General features: G+C 31.2%; 2 protein-coding genes and 1 pseudogene across 2 annotated transcripts in view; 1 reads left to right on the top strand and 2 right to left on the bottom strand.

Moving 5' to 3' along the window:
* Positions 1-22,009, bottom strand: part of LOC111404023 (LRR receptor-like serine/threonine-protein kinase ERL2) — a 73,562-nt gene that overhangs the window by 16,419 nt on the left and 35,134 nt on the right. The window lies entirely within an intron of this gene.
* On the bottom strand, positions 515-4,889 carry LOC111404024 (annotated as a pseudogene).
* Positions 10,865-11,215, top strand: LOC111404693 (uncharacterized mitochondrial protein AtMg00810-like). The gene has a single exon (XM_023033462.1). The coding sequence runs from the start codon at positions 10,865-10,867 to the stop codon at positions 11,213-11,215; it is 351 nt and encodes a 116-aa protein (XP_022889230.1).

Raw genomic sequence — 22,009 nt, 5'->3', positions numbered from 1 at the left:
GTCGATCGAGCCGAGTTTTGACGAGCCAAGTGATCTGCTCGGCCCATGTTGCCACCCATAGTCAAAAAAAAATCAGTAAGAGTAACCATTCCTATACAAACTAAAGGCTCGAGCGCGTGCATACACACATATTTATTTATGCTATATAGTCAAAAGGACAGAAACAATTTCTATTATCGAAAGCTCAAATATTTATTTGAAACATGTCAATTTTCAAACAAAAGTTCACCTACTTCACTGATTTTTTCAGTAGCTAATTCCCTTCGCAGTATTCTTAATTCTCTTAACATTACAAAAATACCAAACAATGCCTCAGCTTCAAAAGAAAATGCTCATAAATCAAAACATATTCAGACTTTCCTGTACGCTTGGTTAATTTCTTGATGGGGGGTTCTCTCTCTATTATTTTCCTTAAATCTTATTGCGAGGGTTTATAAAATGGTTACCAAACATTCATGTGATCACAAATGGCAGATGCCAGCTACAAAACATTCATGTCATCAACAAAAATAAGTTCGCAAATAACTAGATAGATTCATATTAAAAACTGCATTTTCCTAGTTACAAAATAAGTCAAAAATGAGATGACATAATTAGTCATTTCAACTATTTCTCAGTTCAGCACAAAACTATTTTGATTACCGAAAAACACGTCTCATGTATCCTACGATCACCCTACACCGAGATTTATTTATTCTGCTAAAAGTAAGAATTCATCTTGCAAACGTGCATGTCCAGCACACGACTCATTTGGATCTCTAATAGGGCTCGACAGGTACACAGAACTTGGCTCCAGCATATATAGTTTTAGATCCAAGTTCCTCTTCAATTCACAATAGCTGTATGCAACAAATGACCATCAGATACCTAGATAATATCGTGCTTAATACTTCATAGTTACATACAAGGAAAAAACAAGAGGGATGACCATGGACAATCAGAATTTGACTAGGAAAATGTCCTATTAATTGTTGTTGGAATAGACACGAATGTTTGTTACACGAAATTAAGTCAGAATTGAAATTGTACAGTTTAATAGACACAATTTAACTTCTTCTTATCATCATCTCTAGTGCAATTTATGAATTTTAAAACATGAAAAAGTTACTTGGTTGTATTTTGCAAGATGTTCTAACCTACATGGAGCTCCAGTCTTAATTTGGCCCTAACAATTTTTTTTTTCACAGAAAAAGTCAGCATTCTGGACTACGAAGGAAAACATAATTCTAGTAGAATCTAACAGAAGATTACCATAGCCAAACCCACAGAGAGATCAACAATGAAAGTGTTCTCTGTCTCTCCACTGTATCCAGCAACAAAAACGATTGTCAAATCTAATATTCTCTTTCACCGTAGATACCCACCATAGAACAAGGTCTAATTTTCATACCTGTGGTGGATTGCCATTACACCCCAACCAGCTTATTTAGACATTTTTGCAGCTTCAGTACTCTCAGTAACCGATCCAATTTGGTTAACCTATTAGTTAAATGAAATTGCTAAACATGCCGTTGTAACATTTTCAAAAAAGTCGAGAGAGACCATTTAAGCACTTCGGATCATACAGATATTTCATGATACTTTAAGAAGAAGAGCATTGAGAGAGACCATTTAAGCACTTAAGATCATATAGATATTTCATGATACATTAAGAAGAAGAGCATTGCAGGTCTTCTCCTTGATAGCCTTTTCGACACTGCACACAAAAATAAGCACTAAGACCGCATAGTAAGGTATGCTAAATTTTATTAGCCACAGAAGTAATGTTTTTTGATCAGTTTTAAGGTATTGGACCCATTACATTGGTGACCAAGAGGTCATCTCCCACAATTTGTACCTGAGCACCAATTTCGCCGGTAATCTTGGCGTAATGCCACCAGTCATCTTGGTCAAATGGATGTTCAATAGATACAATTGGGTACCCGGACACGAATGACTTGTACAAATATTTGAGCTGGTCGCCTGAGATCTTTTGTGAGCTATTATTGTTCTGCAAAGACAAAACAATAAAACTGAAATGTCAAATAAAATCTTAGTAGTTAGGAACAAACTATTATGCACACAGGGAGACAACTCCTACGTGCAATCTTGACATCTTCACATACAACATATTATTCAAGAATGCAGTCAAATGGAGCTAAGCAAGTTAAGAACTTACCTCTTCTTTGAAGTTCAAATCATAAGTCTTGTCTGATCCATAAAACTCAAATGCAGCAACATCCATTCCGATGACAACCTGTACATAATGAAACTTAAGCTCTAACCTCATTCACTAGGTGATTAAACAATAAAGTCGTAAGTTTAGAAAACTCACTTCTCTTGTGTAACCTGCTTTATCAATGGCTGTCCTGAGCAGTTCAAGACCCTCCTTGGTCTGTTGTAGTACATAAAAGATTCACTTTGAATATTATATATGAACCTCAAGCAAAAGGTTATTCAAACATAACACACTGATTGACCTAAATGTTAGGAGCGAAGCCACCCTCGTCCTCTACATTGGTGGCATCTTGGCCATATTTCTTCTCAATGACAGCCTGAAACCAAAGAAAACCAATTCCTAAAATCAAGACCCCATATATGCAATAGAAACTCATCGACACTGAACTTTTAGAGGTATAAAAATTGCAATTTGGGACAGACAGAAATCAAAGAAAACCAATTCCTAAAAGTCAGACATCACATATGTGAAAGAAACTTTTTTACCCTTAGCATATAGACATATAAAACAGCAAATTGGGATACCCTGAAATCTAAGAAAACCAATTCCTAATAGTCAGACATCACAGATATAAGAGAAACTCTTTGACCCCTAAGCTTATAAACATAATAGAAAAGTGTGAATTGGGAACATCAATTCCAAGATCAGCAATAGGCCTAGCAAGATTCACTTTACATTTCGTATGGATACAGAAATGCGATTTATGTAAAACTCAATTCAACACTGGCTTCGGACCTAATAATCTAGGAACATTGAAATTCTATATTTGTACAGAGGTATAAAAATGCAAACCAACATAAGTATTGTAGAATTTTTAGAGATTCTCAAATTATAATGTGCTCCCTAGACAAAACCTCTTTTTGCGCTAACCACATACCAGATAACTTAGGAAGTAGAAACTCATATAGCTCCATTGAAATGGAGGTACAAAATCACAATAAAGCAATTGCATAATTCTTTACATCTTCAAAATATAGCATATTCCCTAAATTATGCATTTTGATCATAGATATATGCAGGCTAGAGTTTTCTATTACATTAAATTCAGAATAGATACGACCATTGATTAGAAATGGATAAATAAACAGGTAATGAAGGAAGAGAGAACTGAAACATTATCACGCACCTTCAAATTGTGATACACTGCCACATCCATCTTCATGACCTCTTTAAAAGAGGAAGCTCCAACTGGTAGAATTGTAAATTCCTGCAATACAAATTGAAGAGAAACTCAAATTCTAAGATATATGAGCTAACCCATGTAAATATCGAAACACATACCTGCATAGCAAGTTCGTTCCTAGCATGTGATCCACCATTGATGATGTTGAAGGCGGGAACAGGCAACACCAGCCTTTTGTTACCAGCCAGGTAAGCAATGTGCTGTACCTAGAAATATTCATATTAATTACATATGATAGATCCACCAACATGGATGTATGAAAAACAATATGGGCTATAACAAATTTAAGAAACTCTAGCATAGGTGCTATTACATTGTTTTGATCAATTCAGGCGGGAATTAGGTGCAAGGTAGTGGACACCATGTAGAGCTGTATTTTCGCAATTATGAGAGCCATTGGTAGGGATTAAAACTAGACTAACAAATCCTCTGTTGGCAACAGTAGAATGATCTGCAACATACCTTGTATAGGGGAAATTAAGAACAGTAGCTCCAGCTTTATACACGGCAAGAGACACAGCCAGGATGGCGTTTGCTTCAAGCTGAAAATGCCAAACTATTATCGCATACAAATATAACAAAGATATGCAGAAGTTAACGATTAAAATAATAAAGTACCTTCTGTTTGCACCACCCCCACTCATTCTAAGTTCCATCAATTGTTGAACCATGAAGTTATCTATAGTAGTCTAATCTGTGGGATCCTGTTAAAGCAGCCATACTTCATTTTTCAGTTGGGAAAGTTGATGTAAAGAACAATTATTTTTAAAGAAAATAATGTTTCTTTTGTTATATAACAGAGGCCTAAAATGTCAAAAAAGACCAAAGTTACGGCAACAATAACCATGCTATAGCTGAGGAAAACAAACCTTGCCAATGAGAGCAGGGCCAATGATGGTGTTAACATTACTAACGGCCTATATAGATACCAACAATATGCAAACATCAGTAAATAAAAATATTTGCTTGTCAGAATATAATCAGTTAGCCATTACAAACTCGTACATTCGAGACACCCTTCCCGCCGTAGTCTGACTCTCCATTCTCAATTCAAAAGCTTCATAAATTCCTAAAATACAAAAATAAATTAGTCCCATCCTTTATATTCAAGAGAGACAAGGGATCATTGGGATATACAAAGCAAAAACTGTATATTTTACGTGAAACGGAAATGAAAGAGACGAGAATGCAAAAAACAAGAATCTAACACATTTGAACAAAAGAATCTTACCGAATTGAAAGCTTAATCAATAATGAAGTGTTCGGCTAAGAATCAAGAAAATCAAGCAATATTTAGCAAATCTATCAACCATATCATCTACTTTAATACCTCTATATCATGACGATATCATATTAACAAATCAATACCACAAAAGGATAAAAAATGAAAAACAAAAAAGTACGTCAATAGATCTTACCAGTGGATGCACCACTAGGAACAGCATCTCTGGCCCAGAGCTTATTCGATAGATGCACAACAACCCACACTTAAAAAATCAACCAATCAAACATTGTAGAAAAAATCTCATTATCAAAACACAATTAAGCCAGATTATTAGTGCAATAATCATTATTATAAAAATGACAAAATCAAGCTATAGGCGAAGCAAATCGGAAGGTATTCAAATAGTAAGATTGACGGCAACAATTAACTGGAAAGAAATGGAATTGGGTGATGAAAGGGAGATAATATTAATGAAAACAAACCTCGACCGTAGGATTGCCAAGGCTGTCAAAGATCTGACGGGCCTTAACGGATGTAATAGTTGCCATTTAGCAGAGGGATTAGCTTCAGATCGAGAGAGAGAGAGAGAGAGAGAGAGAGAGAGTTAATGAAGAACTAAGAAGACGGTAGCAAAGAAAGATGGATCAGGTATTTGTAGTTGGTTTTAGGCTAATTATTCGCACAATTTGGGTTGATTGGGAAACAAGAAAATAACTATTCTGCGTGCTTCGACCTCGACCATTCCAAACCTGGGTGAAAGTACAAAGCATCAAATTTGCATGGGAAAAAATAAATTCTAAACAATTCAGTTGTTTAGAATTTATTTGCATGAAAATTGTCAATTAAATGTATTTGATTGATTTAGTTAACCTACAAAATAATATACTTGTCCATTTTTATTGGTGGGTAGATAAGAAAGAGAGAATGAGAAAGTGAATTCCTTGGAAAATGAAATCATACTCCCTCTTCCCAAAAAAAAATATTTTCCTTGAATTTGAGGAAAATATGGCCACATAACCAAAAGTAGGAAAATGTTTTTTGTAGAAGAAAAATGTCTATTAAACAATACGAAAGCAGGAATTTAAGTGAAAAAAAAATTATTTTCATGAAAAATATTGACAATCAAATGGACCCTAAATACTAATTAAGAGTAATATGAATACCTAGATTAGTTGAGTGTGTGTCGTTAATAGTACGATTTGTAGATGATTCGGCAAACTTACCTACAGTTGAAGAACATTGGCTTGAATTTTTGAAAGTAGATGACACAACGGGACTTGGACTTACAACCAAGCTTCAAAAGGCTTTGATCAAACTTGATCTGGATATTGATGACATTAGAGGGCAAGGGTATGATAATGGATCTAACATGAGTGGGAAGTACAAAGGTGTGCAAAGAAGAGTACATGAAATAAATCCCCGAGCTTTTTATACTCCATGTGGCGGTCATAGTCTAGATCTAGCGTTATGTGATATGGTGAATTGTTGTTCCAAAGTTGTATCCTTCTTTGGAGTGATACAACGCATCTACACTTTATTTTCATCTTTTACCAAGCGATGACAAATTTTTAAAGATAATGTAAAAGGGTTAACAGTGAAGCCATTGTCACAAACACGTTGGGAAAGCCATGTTGAGAGTGTGAAGCCTATAATGGAGCAAACTACACAGATAAGAGAAGCATTACTTGATTTGGCAGAAACTAACGAAGATCCTAAAGTAAAGAATGAAGCCGAGTCGTTGGCAACACGTGAACTTCAGAATTTTGTGTTCTTGCTTGATATGGTAATCTGATACAGGTTGTTGCATGCAATCAATATTGTGAGTAAATTTCTTCAAACCGAATCCATGGATATTAATCACGCTATCGAACTATTGCAAGGACTTGTTTCATTTCTTGAAGATTATAGAGAAATTGGATTTGCCATTGCCATGGATGAAGCGACAAAAAAGGCAAGCGAAATGGGAATTGAAACTGTATTTACAGAAAAATGCATAATTCGAAGAAAAAAGCAATTTGATGAAAACTGTAGTAATGAGGTAAAGCAATCTGCAGAAGAATCATTTAGAGTTGAGTACTTTATTTTTATAATTAATCAAGCTTTGTCTTCTCTGAGGACTTGATTTGAACAATTCAAACAATATGATGATATATTTGGATTTTTGTTTAATTTAAAGAGGTTAAGGAGTGTAATTTTATCAAGTTTGTTGAACTCTTGTATGAATCTTGAGTTATATCTTAAACATGATGGGCTTTCGGACATCAGTGGAGATGATTTATGTTCAGAGTTACAAGTCTTGAAGATTTATTTACCAAATGAAGCAACAAAAGCAATTGAAGTGCTACACTATTTGAAGACATTGGATGTTTGTTTCCCAAATGCTTATATTGCTTACAAAATTTTGTTAATCGTATCGGTTACAGTTGAATCTGTGGAAAGAAGTTTCTCAAAATTGAAGTTGATCGAGACCTATCTCCGATCAACTATGTCACAAGAAAGATTAAACGGGTTGGCTATGTTATCAATAGAAAAAGAAATGGTTGAGCAGCTAAGTTATTCAGATTTGATTGATATTTTAGCCTCTAAAACAGCAAGACGAATAGTATTTAACTAATTGTTTGAAATTTTTGGTTTGATAGTTTATAATATAAATCATTTCTATGATATATTTTGTTGTTGTTTTAATGTTAGTTTTTTAAGTTAGCAATGAGTCGCATAATATACCTTTGAATTTTGTCGCTGGGGGGCCTAATTTTCATCGTTCGCCTCAGGACCTATTAAACACAGGACCAGCTCTGGAGAGATGCACAACTTTCTGACCGGAGATTTCTAAAAGTTTGGTCGCTGGACTCCAGGCGCAGAAATTCCGATTAGTAGTGGAACGTGATGAGCGCGAAGAGGGACTGCTCATTTTCGGCCTTATCCCGATACCCTGGTGACTGAACGACGTTGGCTTAAGGTATTTTTCCATTTCTAGGCTTTGTGGATCATGATTTTGTCCATGGCCTGGTTAATTACACTGTGTGTCTGGGGTTGACTGGATAATTTTGGTCCTTTATTTTGGGCTTTTTGGACCTGGTGAATTATTGGTAGGCCTCTTCTGTTGGATTGATGGTGGACTTTTGTTGGATTATTTGTAGGCCTTTCATTTGTCTGTGGGCTTTTGTTTGGGTTGAATTACTTGTTGTTTTTGAAATCTGTCTATTATTGGAGAATTGGACAATGGCTGAGTTCAAGGGATCCGTGAGTGAGATGATTCCAATAATGTAAAAAATCACTGAACATAAATTGAATGGCACTAATTATATGGAATGAAGTAAGACAATTAGAATCTATTTACGGAGCATAGAAAAAGATGATCCCTTAACTAAGGATCCGCCTAAAGATGATACTAATAAAGCTTGCTGAGAGAAGATGTAAGACTCTTTCTATAAATCAAAAATTCTATCAATAATGAGGTAATTGGCTTAATTAATCACTGTGAATTTGTAAAAGAATTAATAGATTATCTAGATTTTTTATATTCTGGCAAAGGAAATGTGTCGCAAATTTATGAAGCTTGCAAGACTTTTTATCCTACTGAAAAGGAAGCCCAGTCTCTCATAACTTGTTTTATGAAGAGCTTAATATGCTAATGCCATTCAGTACTGATGTCAAAATACAGCAAATTCAAAGGGAGCAAATAGCTGTTATGAGATTCTTGGCTGGTCTTCCTTTCGAATTCGAGACTTCCAAATCTCAAATTTTCCCTAGCTCTAAAATTTCCTCTCTACAAGATGTCTTTAGTAGAGTTTTGCGCACTGAAAATACATCACCTATTCAGCAACATAATGTTCTTGTTCCCAGAGTAGAAAATGACTATGGGAGGAGAGCTAACAACAAGGGAAGAGGAAACAAGATAGTTGATAATCATAACAATGATTCAAACAGCGTTGTGTGCTACTACTGCCATGAGCCAGGCCACACCAAGCCATACTATAAGAAATTGCAGAATAGCAATCAGAGAACTTAGACTGCTAATGTTGCTACGCTCCTACTTCATATTCTGATAAAACAGTTATGATATCAGCTGATGAGTATACTAAATTTTCTCAGTATCAAGAATCACTGAAGGAATCCACTTCAGTTACTACCCTTGCTGAGTCAAGTAAAACATGTCTTATCTCCTTTTCAAACAAATGGGTGATTGATTTAGGTGCCACAGATCACATGACAGGATCTCATCACGAAGCAGATTATTGGTAAAGGACATGTATCTGATGGTCTTTATATTCTTGATACATCGGTGCCTCGATATGTTGCTTGTTCCTGTATAATCTCCCTAGTTATAGCACATTGTCAGTTGGGACATCCATTCTATCTACATTGAAGAAAATATGCCCTCAGTTCTACCATGTATCTTTATTAGATTGTGAGTCATGTCACTTTGCAAAACATCACCGCAGGTCGTTAGCTCTGAGAATTAATAAACGAGCTGAGTTTGCTTTTGAGTTGGTTCATTCTGATGTTTGGGGACCATGTCTTGTTGTGTCCAAAATTGGGTTTAGATACTTTATTACTTTTGTGGATGATTTTTCTCGAATGACATGGATTTACTTTATGAAAAATCAATCTGAAGTGTTCTCTCATTTTTGTGCCTTTTATGCTAAAATTAAAACTCAATTTAATACTTCTATGCATATGCTAAGAAGTGACAATGCTAAAAAATACATGTCAGACTCATTCAGGAATTATATGACTCAACATGGGATTCTTCACCAATCCTCCTATATTGGTACTCCTCAAAATGAAATTGCTAATAGAAATAATAGCTATCTACTTGAAACAACTAGAGCCCTTTTGTTTCAAACGAAGGTTCCTAGGTAGTTCTGTCTGATGCCATCTCTACAACTTGCATTCTGATTAATCGCATGCCATCCACAGTACTTAATGGAGATATTCCATGCAGTTTTCTATTTTCAAACAAGTCATTATTCCCAGTGGAACCACGGGTATTTGGAAGCACCTGTTATGTTCATGATGTAAGGCCATCCGTTACTAAATTGGATCCAAAAGGCTTAAAGTGCACTTTTCTGGGATATTCTCGTCTTCAAAAAGAGTATCGATTCTACTCACCAGATCTCCATAAATGTCTAGATTCTACTGATGTGATCTTTTCGAAAAATACACCATTCTTTTCTTCTCCCTCCGTCCCTACAAGTCAGGGAAAGAAAGATGAGTAGCTAATCTACCAAATCGCACATCCAAGTACTCCTACTAGGCAATCAAATGATGGTGTTTCTCTTACATCTCCCGACACCTATAAGGAGCAATCTCCTACTCAAGTAAAGCCACATATTATCCACGTTTACTCCAGAAGGCAAGAGAACAATGATCCATGTCCTGCATCGGCTACTTTGTCATCTGATCCTCCAAATGACCTCGACCTTCCCATTAGCCTTCGCAAAGGTAAACGCCAGTGCACTCTCCTTAAATCTATTTATCCCATGGCTAACCTTATTTCATATGATCGTTTTTCTTCTACGTCTAGTTCTTTAATTGCCATTTTAGATTCAGTCTCTATGCCCAAAACAGTAAAAGAACCCTTGGGTCATCTTGGAAGGCATAGTGCAATGCTTGAGGAGATATATGCTCTAGATAAAAATCACACATGGGAGTTGGTAGATCTACCTAAAGGCAAGAAAGTTGCGGGATGCAAATGGATTTTTGCTATCAAGGTTAATCCAAATGGCTCTGTGGCAAGTCTGAAAGCCAGACTTGTTGCAAAAGGACATGCCCAGACCTATGGAGTGGATTATTTAGATACCTTCTCTCCAGTGACCAAACTTACTTCTAAGGGAGAGTATGGAAAAGTTTATCATCTGAAGAAATCTCTGTATGGTCTAAAATAGAGTCCTCGTGCCTGGTTTGGCAAGTTCAGTGAGGTAGCTTAAGAGATTGGGCTAAAGAAGAACAAGTGTGATCGCTCAGTCTTCTATAGACAATCAGTAGTTGGTATTATTCTTCTTGTTGTTTATGTCGAAGACATTATCATTACAAGAGATGATTGTGCAGGAATCTCCTCTCTCAAGTTATTTTTACATACCAGATTTCACACAAAAGACTTGGATCAACTAAAATATTTTTTGGAAATGGAAGCAACAAGAAACAGAAAAGGGATTTTCTTATCTCAAAGAAAATATGTACTTGATTTTCTGGCCGAAACCGGAAAGATGGGGGCCAAGTTATGCAACAACCAATGGTTTCCAATGTACATTTTACAAAAGATGATGGTGATCCCTTTGATGATCCTGAAAATTACATAAGATTAGTTGGGAAACTAAACTATCTTACAGTGACCCGTCCAGATATTGCTTATGCTGTCAATGTTGTCAACCAATTAATGTCTACGTCTACAATAAAACATTGGACAACTTTGGAACATATATTGTGTTACTTGAAAAGAGCTCGTAGTCTTCGTATAGTATATAGCAATCACAGACACACTTGCATTAAGGGATTTGCAGATGCTGATTGGGCTGGATCCAAAATTGATAGAAGGTCCACTACAGGATATTGTGTCTTTGTTGGTGGAAACCTTGTGTCCTAGACGAGCAAGAAACAAAATGTCGTATTCAGATCCAGCGCAGAATCAGAGTACGGAGCCATGGCACAGGCCACATGCAAAATTTTATGGATAAAACATCTAGCTAAAATTGGAATGAAGCTTTTGGTACTAGCAAAACGCTGGTGTGACAACCATGTTGCTCTTCATATTGCCTCAAATCCCGTACACCATGAAAGAATTAAACACATTGAGATCAACTGTTATTTCATTCATGAGAAAATCCAGGAAAATGTAATCTCTATTGGTTATGTGAAGATTGGAGAGCAACTTGGGGAAAAGGCATTAAATGGGACTAGGATTGAGTATCTTTGTAACGAGTTGGACATGATTAATATCTACGCTCCAGCTTGAGGGGAAGTATTAAAGAATAACTGACATTAGGAGCTAATTAGTTGCTAATTAGCTTAATTATAGTAGCTAATTAGCATAATTACAGTTGCTAATTAGCATAATTAGCTACTCCTTAATTAGACAGATTAACGTACCTTAATTAGAGAGATTGTATGTATATATATACCTTTGAATTTCAATGAATAGATAACAGAAAACATTTTGCAGTTCCTCTATTCAATTACACAACAAAGTATTGTAGAATTTTAGAGACCCTCAAACTATAGTGTGTTCCCTAGACAAAACCTCTTGTCGACTAGCCACATACCTAATAACCCTATGGTTGGTAATTGCATCAATTGGCAACAACTGATAGTTCCATATATTCTAAAAGGCTTTTGGTAATTGCATCAATTGGAAACTACTGTGGTTGGTTTAAACATGGGATAAAAGAAATAATGTATATGGTCTATCCCGTAAGTAGACAAATTTTTTCTTGAAACTATAAAAGTGTTTTTAAACACTTTGAAAAAGAGAAAAGGAGATTGGTCATTTCGTTAATTGACAATTTTAAATGTGGAAGTACATAGACTTTCACAAGACATTGACATTCCTAATCATTTTGTGATGTGGAATATATGAAATGGATATTGTCTATCTAATAGATCAAACTTTTAAAAGAGTTAATGAACTCTAAGTCTGAACCTAACCCAAGATTTGTGGGGGTTGCATTACGACTCATAGAATACATTCTTAATTAAGGAATTGTGGATAATCTATTTTACAAGTTACATTCTTTATACCTTAGAAGTTATAGAAAAATTTCCTATGAATATGAGAATGTAGAAAGCCCTTATACTAATTATAAGGATGGTTCACAAATATGATACACACTATGTTGAAAGTGGTTAAATGGATGAAAATTGATTATTGCATTTACTGGATACGAAATAATAGTTGTTGGAATGTTTGAAGGGGAGATTTTTCTATTTGGCCTATCACTATCCTTTTTGTTGAAATGTCTATATTACCCTTAATGAAATTATTCTTTCTATATTGCAACATATATCCTAATCTTTTAAACATTTCACCTTCTACTTTGAATATTTGAACATAAATCTATTCTATAATCTAATAAATAAGAATAATCTGCAACATATATTTCATATTTTCTAATTAAAATGCTATATTCTTCAAATGGTAAATTTACATTTTCTAATTGAGAGATAATATTCTTTATTTTTTCTAATAGATTATCTAATATTTCAATTGTATATCTTGACATTTATTCATAATCATCAATTAATCCCTACGATTCTTTAAGATCTTAAAAAGATTCATTCTAATTTTAGCAAAAGTTTAATAATTAAATCTGTCCTTTTTTGTGTATGTAGGATAGATTGGTATAATTCCATGACATTGGCTTTATCCATCAGCAAATTCTATGTTTCTGCAAGAAAATTATTAACTCCTTTAATATGGACTATATCAAAATTATAAAATGCTAAATAAGCTTGTCATCTATGGAGCCTTCTGTATTGAGATTCTGATGGTAGTTTATTCCTGACTAATCCTGCAACTTGAAAATTATCAGTCTCAACAGTAAATTTTTTGGATAATACAAATAATGAGAACTTCTTTATTTCTCTAATAATTGCTAATAATTCTTTCTCATGAGTAATATAATTTATTTCTGCTTGATTAAAAATTTCACTTGAATATCTACAAATTTCATTTAGATCTGTTTTTAATACTGTTGTCTAATATTTATCTGAGGCATCTGTATTAACAATCAAATTATTTTTTTCATCTGGTAATCTTAATTTTGGTAAATTTTTGCATTCTTCTTTTAATGATTTAACTATTTCTATATGTTCTTCATTCCATCCTTTAGTATTTATTTTTCTAAGTAAAACTTGGATTTTATGTCTTTTCTTAGAAAGATCCTTCTGCATAATTTAAACATCCTAAAAAAATTTATATTTGTTCTTTGGATTCTAATTTATATGGAAAACTTTCTATCTTTTTGGATATATGAGTTTGTAATTTTATTTCTCTTTTATCTATTGATAATCCAATAAAGTCTATCTCTGATTTGTCTATTATAGATTTCTTTTTAGATTGTACAATTCTTTCTTTTTTACATTCCCTAATAAATTGGATTAAATGATTTCTATATTCTTCTTTATTATTAGAACATATTAATATATTATCTATATAAACAATTAGAAATTCATTAAACTTTTTAAATATATTATCCATTTTTTTGATATATTTGTGATTCATTTTTTATACCAAATGGCATAACAAACCATTTATATTTTCCTTGAGGTATGCTAAATGCAATATATTGTATACTATCTTCTTCCATTTTTATTTGTCAAAATCCTGATTTACAATCAAATTTAGAATAATATTGTTTTCTTCTTGCAAAATTTATTAACACTTCTTTATTTGGTAGAAAGTAACCATCAAATTTAGTATATTTGTTTAATTCTTTATAATTTATGACCATCCTAGCTTTTCCTCTAACTTGTTCAAAATGTTTCATAACCATAAATGCTAGACTACTATAAGGTCCATTACTAGGTCTAATAAGTTTTTGTTCTAACAATTCTTTTATCTGATTTTTAAATTCTTGTGTATCTTCTATAGTATACATCATTAGTCTAACTCTTATTATAACATTCTAGTTGTTCAATGATTTTTTCTATATTTCATTTCTTTCCTGTTTTTAGAACCTTTTTATATAATATTCTTTTATTATTTTTTATTTCATTATATATAATTGGCTTTTTTCCCATTTATCACCACGCTGGGCTGACTGAACTCTATAAGGTTTAAATTCTCTAGAAATTTTTAATAAGTGTCCACAAAGTGTTTGTAGCATTATCATATAATTATTTTATTTATAATATTGAAATTGTTGTATGAAGTCATTTCCTAATAATATATCACATTCTAATTTATCATATTTATAAATTTTATTTATTGTTACTTGTTTACTTCCAAGAATTATATTAACTTTGTCAGCACTATTAATTATTTAAGTACTTTCTCCTGTAACTCCGGTTATTTTTATATTACTATTATTATTCCATAATTTTATTTAAAAACTTTTAAATATTGTTATATCACTTCCTGTATCTAGTAAAGCACAAGTTGTTATATTTGTTTCTACAATAGTAATTTGTATATACACAGCTAATGAAAAACTTATCTGATTATTCATCTAATTCTTTTTACATAATGTAGTTTGTCCATTATGAACAATTTATAATTCTTCTCTTTTTATACTATAATCTTCTAATCCATTTAGAAAACTCATTCCTAAAAGTATATGGTGATTTATATCCTTACTCTTATCTATGTAACATGGTACTAAAAGATCTATTCCTCCTATTTTTATTGGTACCTTAACTTCTAAATCAATAATACGTACTTATCCATCAAAATTCACATACTTATATGGCTCAGTTTTATGAGTCATTAGACCTTTATTTCTAATTGAAATTATATGACATTCACTAACTCTTGTATCTATTAATATGTTTGGTTCGTTTATATGTTTTCTTTCATTATAATATTCTTCTTCTATTTTCATATTTTCAGCATTTCTATACAGTTTTACTTCTTTTATTTTGTTAATTTCTGCTAACTGGTTTTTTTTAGGTATTTTAAAACTTTTTGATCTTTTAATTAATTTTCCATCCTAAAATATAACATTATTAGAACATTCTCCTTCATTTAATTCTGTTGTTTCAGGTTTATTTTTTGTTATACTAAATTCATATTCTTTTGGAATTAAACTTATTTGTTTATTTGGTTCTATTATTTTACTAATATCTTTACATTCTTTATGAACTTCAATATATGGTTTATTGGAATAAATATTCCCATAATTAGAATTAATAAATGTATATAAAACTCTATATTTTATAGTCATAATTTGATCACTTGGTTGCATGATATCATCTTTATGAAGTTTAAAATGTAATCCTAAAACTTCATTAAAATATATATCTTTTAATGGTACACAATATTTTGGATAAAATGTAAACATAATTTTTTGATATACTAAATTTCCTTCTATCGTTCCTAAATGACTATATTTTAAATTTATTATTCTTCCATCATGTAAAGTTATAGTTAAGGGTGAATCTATCTCTTCTCTAAATAGTGACTTAAACATTATTTGTCTTCCTGCTAAATAAACATATTGAATTTTTTCACTTTGTTTTTTACTAATCTTTGTTAATAGTTTTTCAGCTATATTTTTTGTTAAAAGGTTTAATTTATGTTGCCCATAAGTCGTTCTTACATCTATGATTTTTTCTATTTTGTGATATTCATTTATTGCTATTCTTTCTCTTTTCCAAATTCTATCAAAGACTTCCCATTTTCCTTTTTTTTTAAATCTAACGATAATTTTTGCAATTTTCTAAACTTCTTGTTATCAAAAGTGACTTTTAATCCATATTCTTCTAGTCCTTCATATTCTTGTATATTTATGTTATTACTTTCTATTTCTTCAATTTCTCTATTCAGATCCTGATTCATCATCTGTTTCACTTATATATACTTCTTGATTATAGTATTGTTCAATATATGATATTTCACTTCATTCATCTTTTATTTCTAAGTATTCTTTTTGTAATATTCTAATTTTCTTTTTATCACAATCAGGGCTTATATGATCAATTTCTCCACAATTCCAACATTTACATTCGCTTTTATTTTTCTTTTTATTCTTCTGTTGATTATATGAGTTATTTTTTCTTTTGTAATATCTTCTTCTACGGTTTATATATTTTTTATTAAAATTCCTAAAACTTTTAAACATTTTATTTTTATATTTTATTTTATTAATTCTTCTTTCAAGATTACATCCCCATTGCACAGAGGTTTCCATATCTTCACAATATATTTTAGTTAATTTTCCTGATTTTTTCATTAATTGTCTTTGTTGACATATATATACAAGTCTTTCAAATAAAAATTTTATTCTTGAACCTAAAGTTCTAGGTATTCCAATATTATCTCTAACATATTTTTCAAATTTTATTTTAAAATATATTCCACATGAACCTGGTAACTTATTATAGTACATGTCTTGATATACTTCTTGATTTTCATTAATTACAAGTATATTCTTTAATTTTACACATATCACATATTATTAAATTTATTAATTTTATTTTAGCATTATCTTTTTCCCTTATTGATTCACTTTCAGCATTTCTTATTCAATATTCTCCTAAAAATTCATCTGAAATATATTCTAGTAACTATTCTATACATTGTCTATCTGATTTTATTATTTCTGTTTGTACATTTCTTTTTATTAATGTTTTTGTATCATTGCTTATTCATTCCCACCAATTTCTAATATATCCTTCAAAGGATGCTATTATAAAATATATTCTTCTTTCAGTATTTTCCCATGTGTCATTTTTATTATATAAAAAGAATAATATCATTGAATCTGCCCAAGTTAATAAGGCCTTTTTAGTATCTATTTTACAATCTAAATCTAGTTTTGTTCCTCCATGATTAATTGGTTTATCATAATTATCATTTAATTCAAACCTATATTTATATTTATTTTCTTTATGCGGTTATCTATCTCTTACTTTATCATAAAATTGTCTATATAATTTATTATATATAGGTACATAGTTTTCATCTTATTATGTAATTCATGTTTAGAGGTTCCTGCTAGATTAGGTTCTCCTCCAGTATTCATTAAAACTTGGTATTCACTTATATCAGTTAAACTTAATTGATCAAAATTTTCTATTAGTAAATCTAGTTCTTCATTCATTTTTATCTTTTTTTTTTTTTTTACTTATAATTTACCTAATGATTTTTCTCTAGATTTTTCTTCCTCTTCTAATATTTTTGGTAATATATTTATTCTAAATTCATCATCCATACTTCCTGTTTCTATTACTATATTTTCTTTTTCTATATGTTTCTTACCTATTCGATTCATTTCTTTTTTTATAAGTTTTTTTTATCTATTTTTTATCTTTATTTTTATTATTTTCTTTCAATTCTCTAATTTCGATTTTTAGTATATTTATATCGTTTCTTGTTTCTTTTATTTCAATTCTAAAATCTTGTACATCATTTATTAATATTTTTATTCATAACTTTAATTCTTCCATATATTCACTTATTGACATCTTAATTTTTTCTTATTTCTAACTTATATGTTAATTTATATCTTTTATCTTCCTTTGTATCTTTTATTTTTCTAAATCTTCTCTCAGATGTATCTAAATCTACTAATTCTTCTTTTATTATAATAAAATATCTACTCTCAACTCTTAATTTTTCACATCTTAATTTTATTAATTGTATATTATTTGATATTCTCATTCTTTCTGGTATTAACATTATATTTCGTATTTCCTATTGTGTTTTTTTTTTCATTTTTATAAGTAATTTATTTAAATTTAAATGTGTATTATTACTTGTACTCATACTTTTCTTTATAATATAAATTATTTTCTTCATTTTCATATATATTAATAATTTTTTCATATGTATATATATCTTTTATTTTTTCTATTATTAATTTTTCTAATATTTGTTCCTTTATTTCTTTAGGTAGTTCTTTAATTATTGTTAGTATCATTATTTTTTATTTATTATGAATAGGTTTTAAAAATATATAACTACCTCTTTCTTCTTCTAAATGTCAATAATTATCTATTTTTCTTATTCTAATTTCCATGATCTCTATGGCTCTGATACCAATAAAATGATTCTACTTAGAGCGAACAAAAATCAAATAAATCAAATAAATTGATAATCTATTAAAATTCAAGCAGTATTTAATTTTTTAAGGATTAAAATGAAAGATTTCTATATTTTATTAACTTATTATGTAATATTATAAAGGGGGGTGTTTTGGGTATCAAAATTAGCCAAAGGCTATTTTGGAAAAATGGCCTCTTTATTTGGGTTATTTCCATATATTTCCCCGTTTGATGAATGTTCATAAATTGAAGTTGATTTTGGTTCAATTGCAAATTGAATATCCATAATTCTAAATCCACTAGTAAAAATGTTGGGCTAAGTGAAATGATTTGTTAGAAATCCTCCAATCATATTGGCATGTGGCTTATTTGAAGGATTTTTTAGTTGGTGATTATTTATATCTGCTAAATGAATTACTATGATTGCTAGCTATATTTAATGAGATATAAAGTCACCTATAATATGTGTCATTGATATATATCACAAGCAGTTGATCTCAAATGGTGTAAACTCGTGGATTCACTAAGAAAGATTTACCTTGAGATCAAGTGTACTGCATATCAAATGGAATGTGATTAAAAGTCTACTAAGTAAGAATCTTTGTAATGGTAACGCAATATTGTTGATTGGAGATCCCGAGATCTTGGTCTAATGGAACAACTAAATTATGAAGATTCAATGGGCACTTTGAGTTAACTCATGGCTATTCCTATGATAAGAAAAGTGCTATCTGCAAAATTTTTTTGGTCAAGATATACTTCTAATGATTCGTATATCTTAGACAAACCAAGTAGGGTATGGTAGATACTCTTAATAGGAAAACTCTTAATAGGAAATTACCTATATAAGTGTAAAGTGTAGTCACTTCTATGAGAATATTTCAGGTTTGTATTCTCTAAAGCACTTATGAAATCCAATAGTTATTCAGGGCCAAAATGAATATAACAGTGAGAACTCAAAAATCTTAGGGACGTTATTATGTGAGTACCATTGTCTTGGTTTACATCAACGACTGACAGTTCAAGACATCCCGTTCACTGATTAACCAAGTAAATTTGATAGTATTTCACTACAAAATGTTCAAACCCATAAGGGACCTATCAAAATGCAATAGCTTTCAACTTGAACTCTCTTTAGCATTTGCATAATCATATTCATTAATCTTCACTCACATGGGGGTTGTTGAAAATTTATATATGAAATTCGTTTTGAACAATTCTTAAATATTTATGTGGAAATTATTATTTGGTGAATGAAAAATTAACCCAAATTTAAGTAACTTAAATACGTGAATTATTAAAAAATTACGTAGAATATTATGGAATATTCTAAAAATTATTTGGCTGAAAAGGTGTGTCCTTCTATATGAAAAGATAGTGACTTTTGGCATTATCATTTTCCAAGAGATGTATCTCTTCAAATATGGAGACTAACTCCAATAATTGTGTCTCTTCCATAGGTTGTGTCTTTTGAGCCAAACATGTTCAATATCTATATATAGATCCCATGTATTTGTTTTTATTCATTCATTCACTTCATGATTGCATTATCGTACTAATGTATATTCACTTCAAGATTCTACATTTATTAGGAGTCGAGTTTCATATAAAGCAAGTTCAAAACATAAGTAGATTCATTGGTCTATGTAATTTGGAGTGCTCCTATTACGAGATATGGTCGTTGTATCTTTGGAGATGAATACCTAAAAACCATTAGCACCCATGCAGAGTATTATCGTCTTAATGACAAAGAGTCAAACTCTTGCCTCTAACAAATTCATATTCATACATTTCTCGTTTATACTTTACGAATTCAATTTTGGCAAGTCAAAATTCTGTCCAATTTTATGCATCTAAAAGGTATGGTATCCAAATATAATTTATGCATGTCTATATTTTCAATAGAAAGAACGTAGTAGTCTCTCGAGATCGAAGTATCACCAAAGCTACTCCCGCTCGATTGCCTCAACAAATCGATCGATGGAGGAAACTCCGCCGCTCTGATCCGGCTCTGCGGAAGCTGCTGTGACAATGAGTCGTCGTGAAGTTGACTTAGTGAAGTATAATTTAATCATCTACCTGGCTTTTCCATTGTACAAATATTGCCAGATTATAAAATTTTTAACTCAAAACCCTAAAACTGCCATACTTGGAGCTCTAAACTTCTCTTTTTCATTTCTCTCTAGATTTTTTCTCTGTCGGGAAGTAAGAATGTCTCTGTTTAGCGGTGTAATAATAATAGCTTTGAAAAAAAATTATTTCAACCATGTTCAGTGGGGATTAAAACCAATTTTTGGATAGATTTTGATAGAAGTTAGATGAAATGTATGATTAAAAAGTTGCGAGTCCCATTAAATGTATGATTAGAATTAATTGTAGACTTTGACTTTAAATTAAAATCTTGATTTAATTTCTAGCAAAAAAGACCTTAAGTAAAGAATTTGGTTTACAAAATAAAATTGTGCATACACTGTGTAGACTCACCAATCACTTAACCTTAATTTCAATGTTGTGCTATATGTATATCACAACTTACAGATTTGTTTACGAATAGATGATATTAAGAGATTTTGGTGGGGTAAAAAACTCATCAACCAAATAAAAAAAATATCTCCCCATTTTCTTTCTAACACCTTATTAATGTGTAAATGATGATGTAGATGGGTGGGATTCCCCTTGGACATTTATTCTATTCTTATTCCACTTCTTGCTTTTTGAGCCTTAAATTGCTCGATGTCTACTCATTCTCCCCTCTTCAATTCCTAATGAACAAAGAATTAAGTTACTTGTACTATTATAGTAGCCAATTTGCAATAGCCTAGTGATAGAACTTGTACCACTTATTATGAATATTGAAGACAAAAAATATGGGCAAAATGAAAATAATGAATCACACAAGAACACAAGATTGATGTGGAAATCCAAATTCGGGAACATTACGGATAGAGATGGAGAATTCACTATGATCAATAGTAAAGTACAGAAAGATCTTGCAAGACTCTCAACCTTTCTCATAATATGCAAGTCTCTCTTTTTATAACCTAGATCCTCTTACTTTGATGCTCTCTCAATGCAATTTGTAAGAGTAAGTATTCGAAAACATCCAGTAAGATACATGCAATTTCCACACACACACACACACACACACACACACATATATATATATACACATACACTTCATACCATTTTGATCTTATGGAGTATATCGGTAATCAAGCGAGCATTCATCTTAGGTCCTCTTATAATCCCGTAGAATTTCATATCTCTTTTAAAAAAAAAAAGAATGTCGACTGGCAATCTATGCATATTTAATTGAATATAAAAGTATAAGGAAATGAAAACACTTGCACATGAAGCATCTTACCTCGCTAAATAAAATGAACTATTGAACAAAATATGAATGCACATGCCCAAAATCTTTTAAAAGCACTAGTGAATAATGGTTGCAAAATGGCTTCTTGTCTTCTAGTTCCCAAAAGTGTCCCTCTCTCTCTCTCTCACGTGTGTATAAATTTTGGTGTGGTGAAATATGGAACCATTGTATAGTATTTATAGTAATAAAAAGTGGTTGAGTTATAATAGAAAATATGTACCCTATTGGATAAAACCTAGTTTAGAAATTTGGATTATATTTTAATAACAAGTTCATAGTTATCCAAATAGGATACTAGCTATCACA

Source organism: Olea europaea, chromosome 11 (genome assembly GCF_002742605.1).
Source record: "Olea europaea var. sylvestris chromosome 11, O_europaea_v1, whole genome shotgun sequence".
Taxonomy (NCBI): Eukaryota; Viridiplantae; Streptophyta; class Magnoliopsida; order Lamiales; family Oleaceae; genus Olea; species Olea europaea.
Note: the sequence above shows the minus strand (reverse complement) of the source record. Positions and strands in the feature narration are given on the sequence as shown.

Coding starts and splice junctions, on each gene's coding strand:
- LOC111404693 (XM_023033462.1), top strand. CDS start 10,865: ATGGTTTCCAATGTACATTTTACAAAAGATGATGGTGATCCCTTTGAT.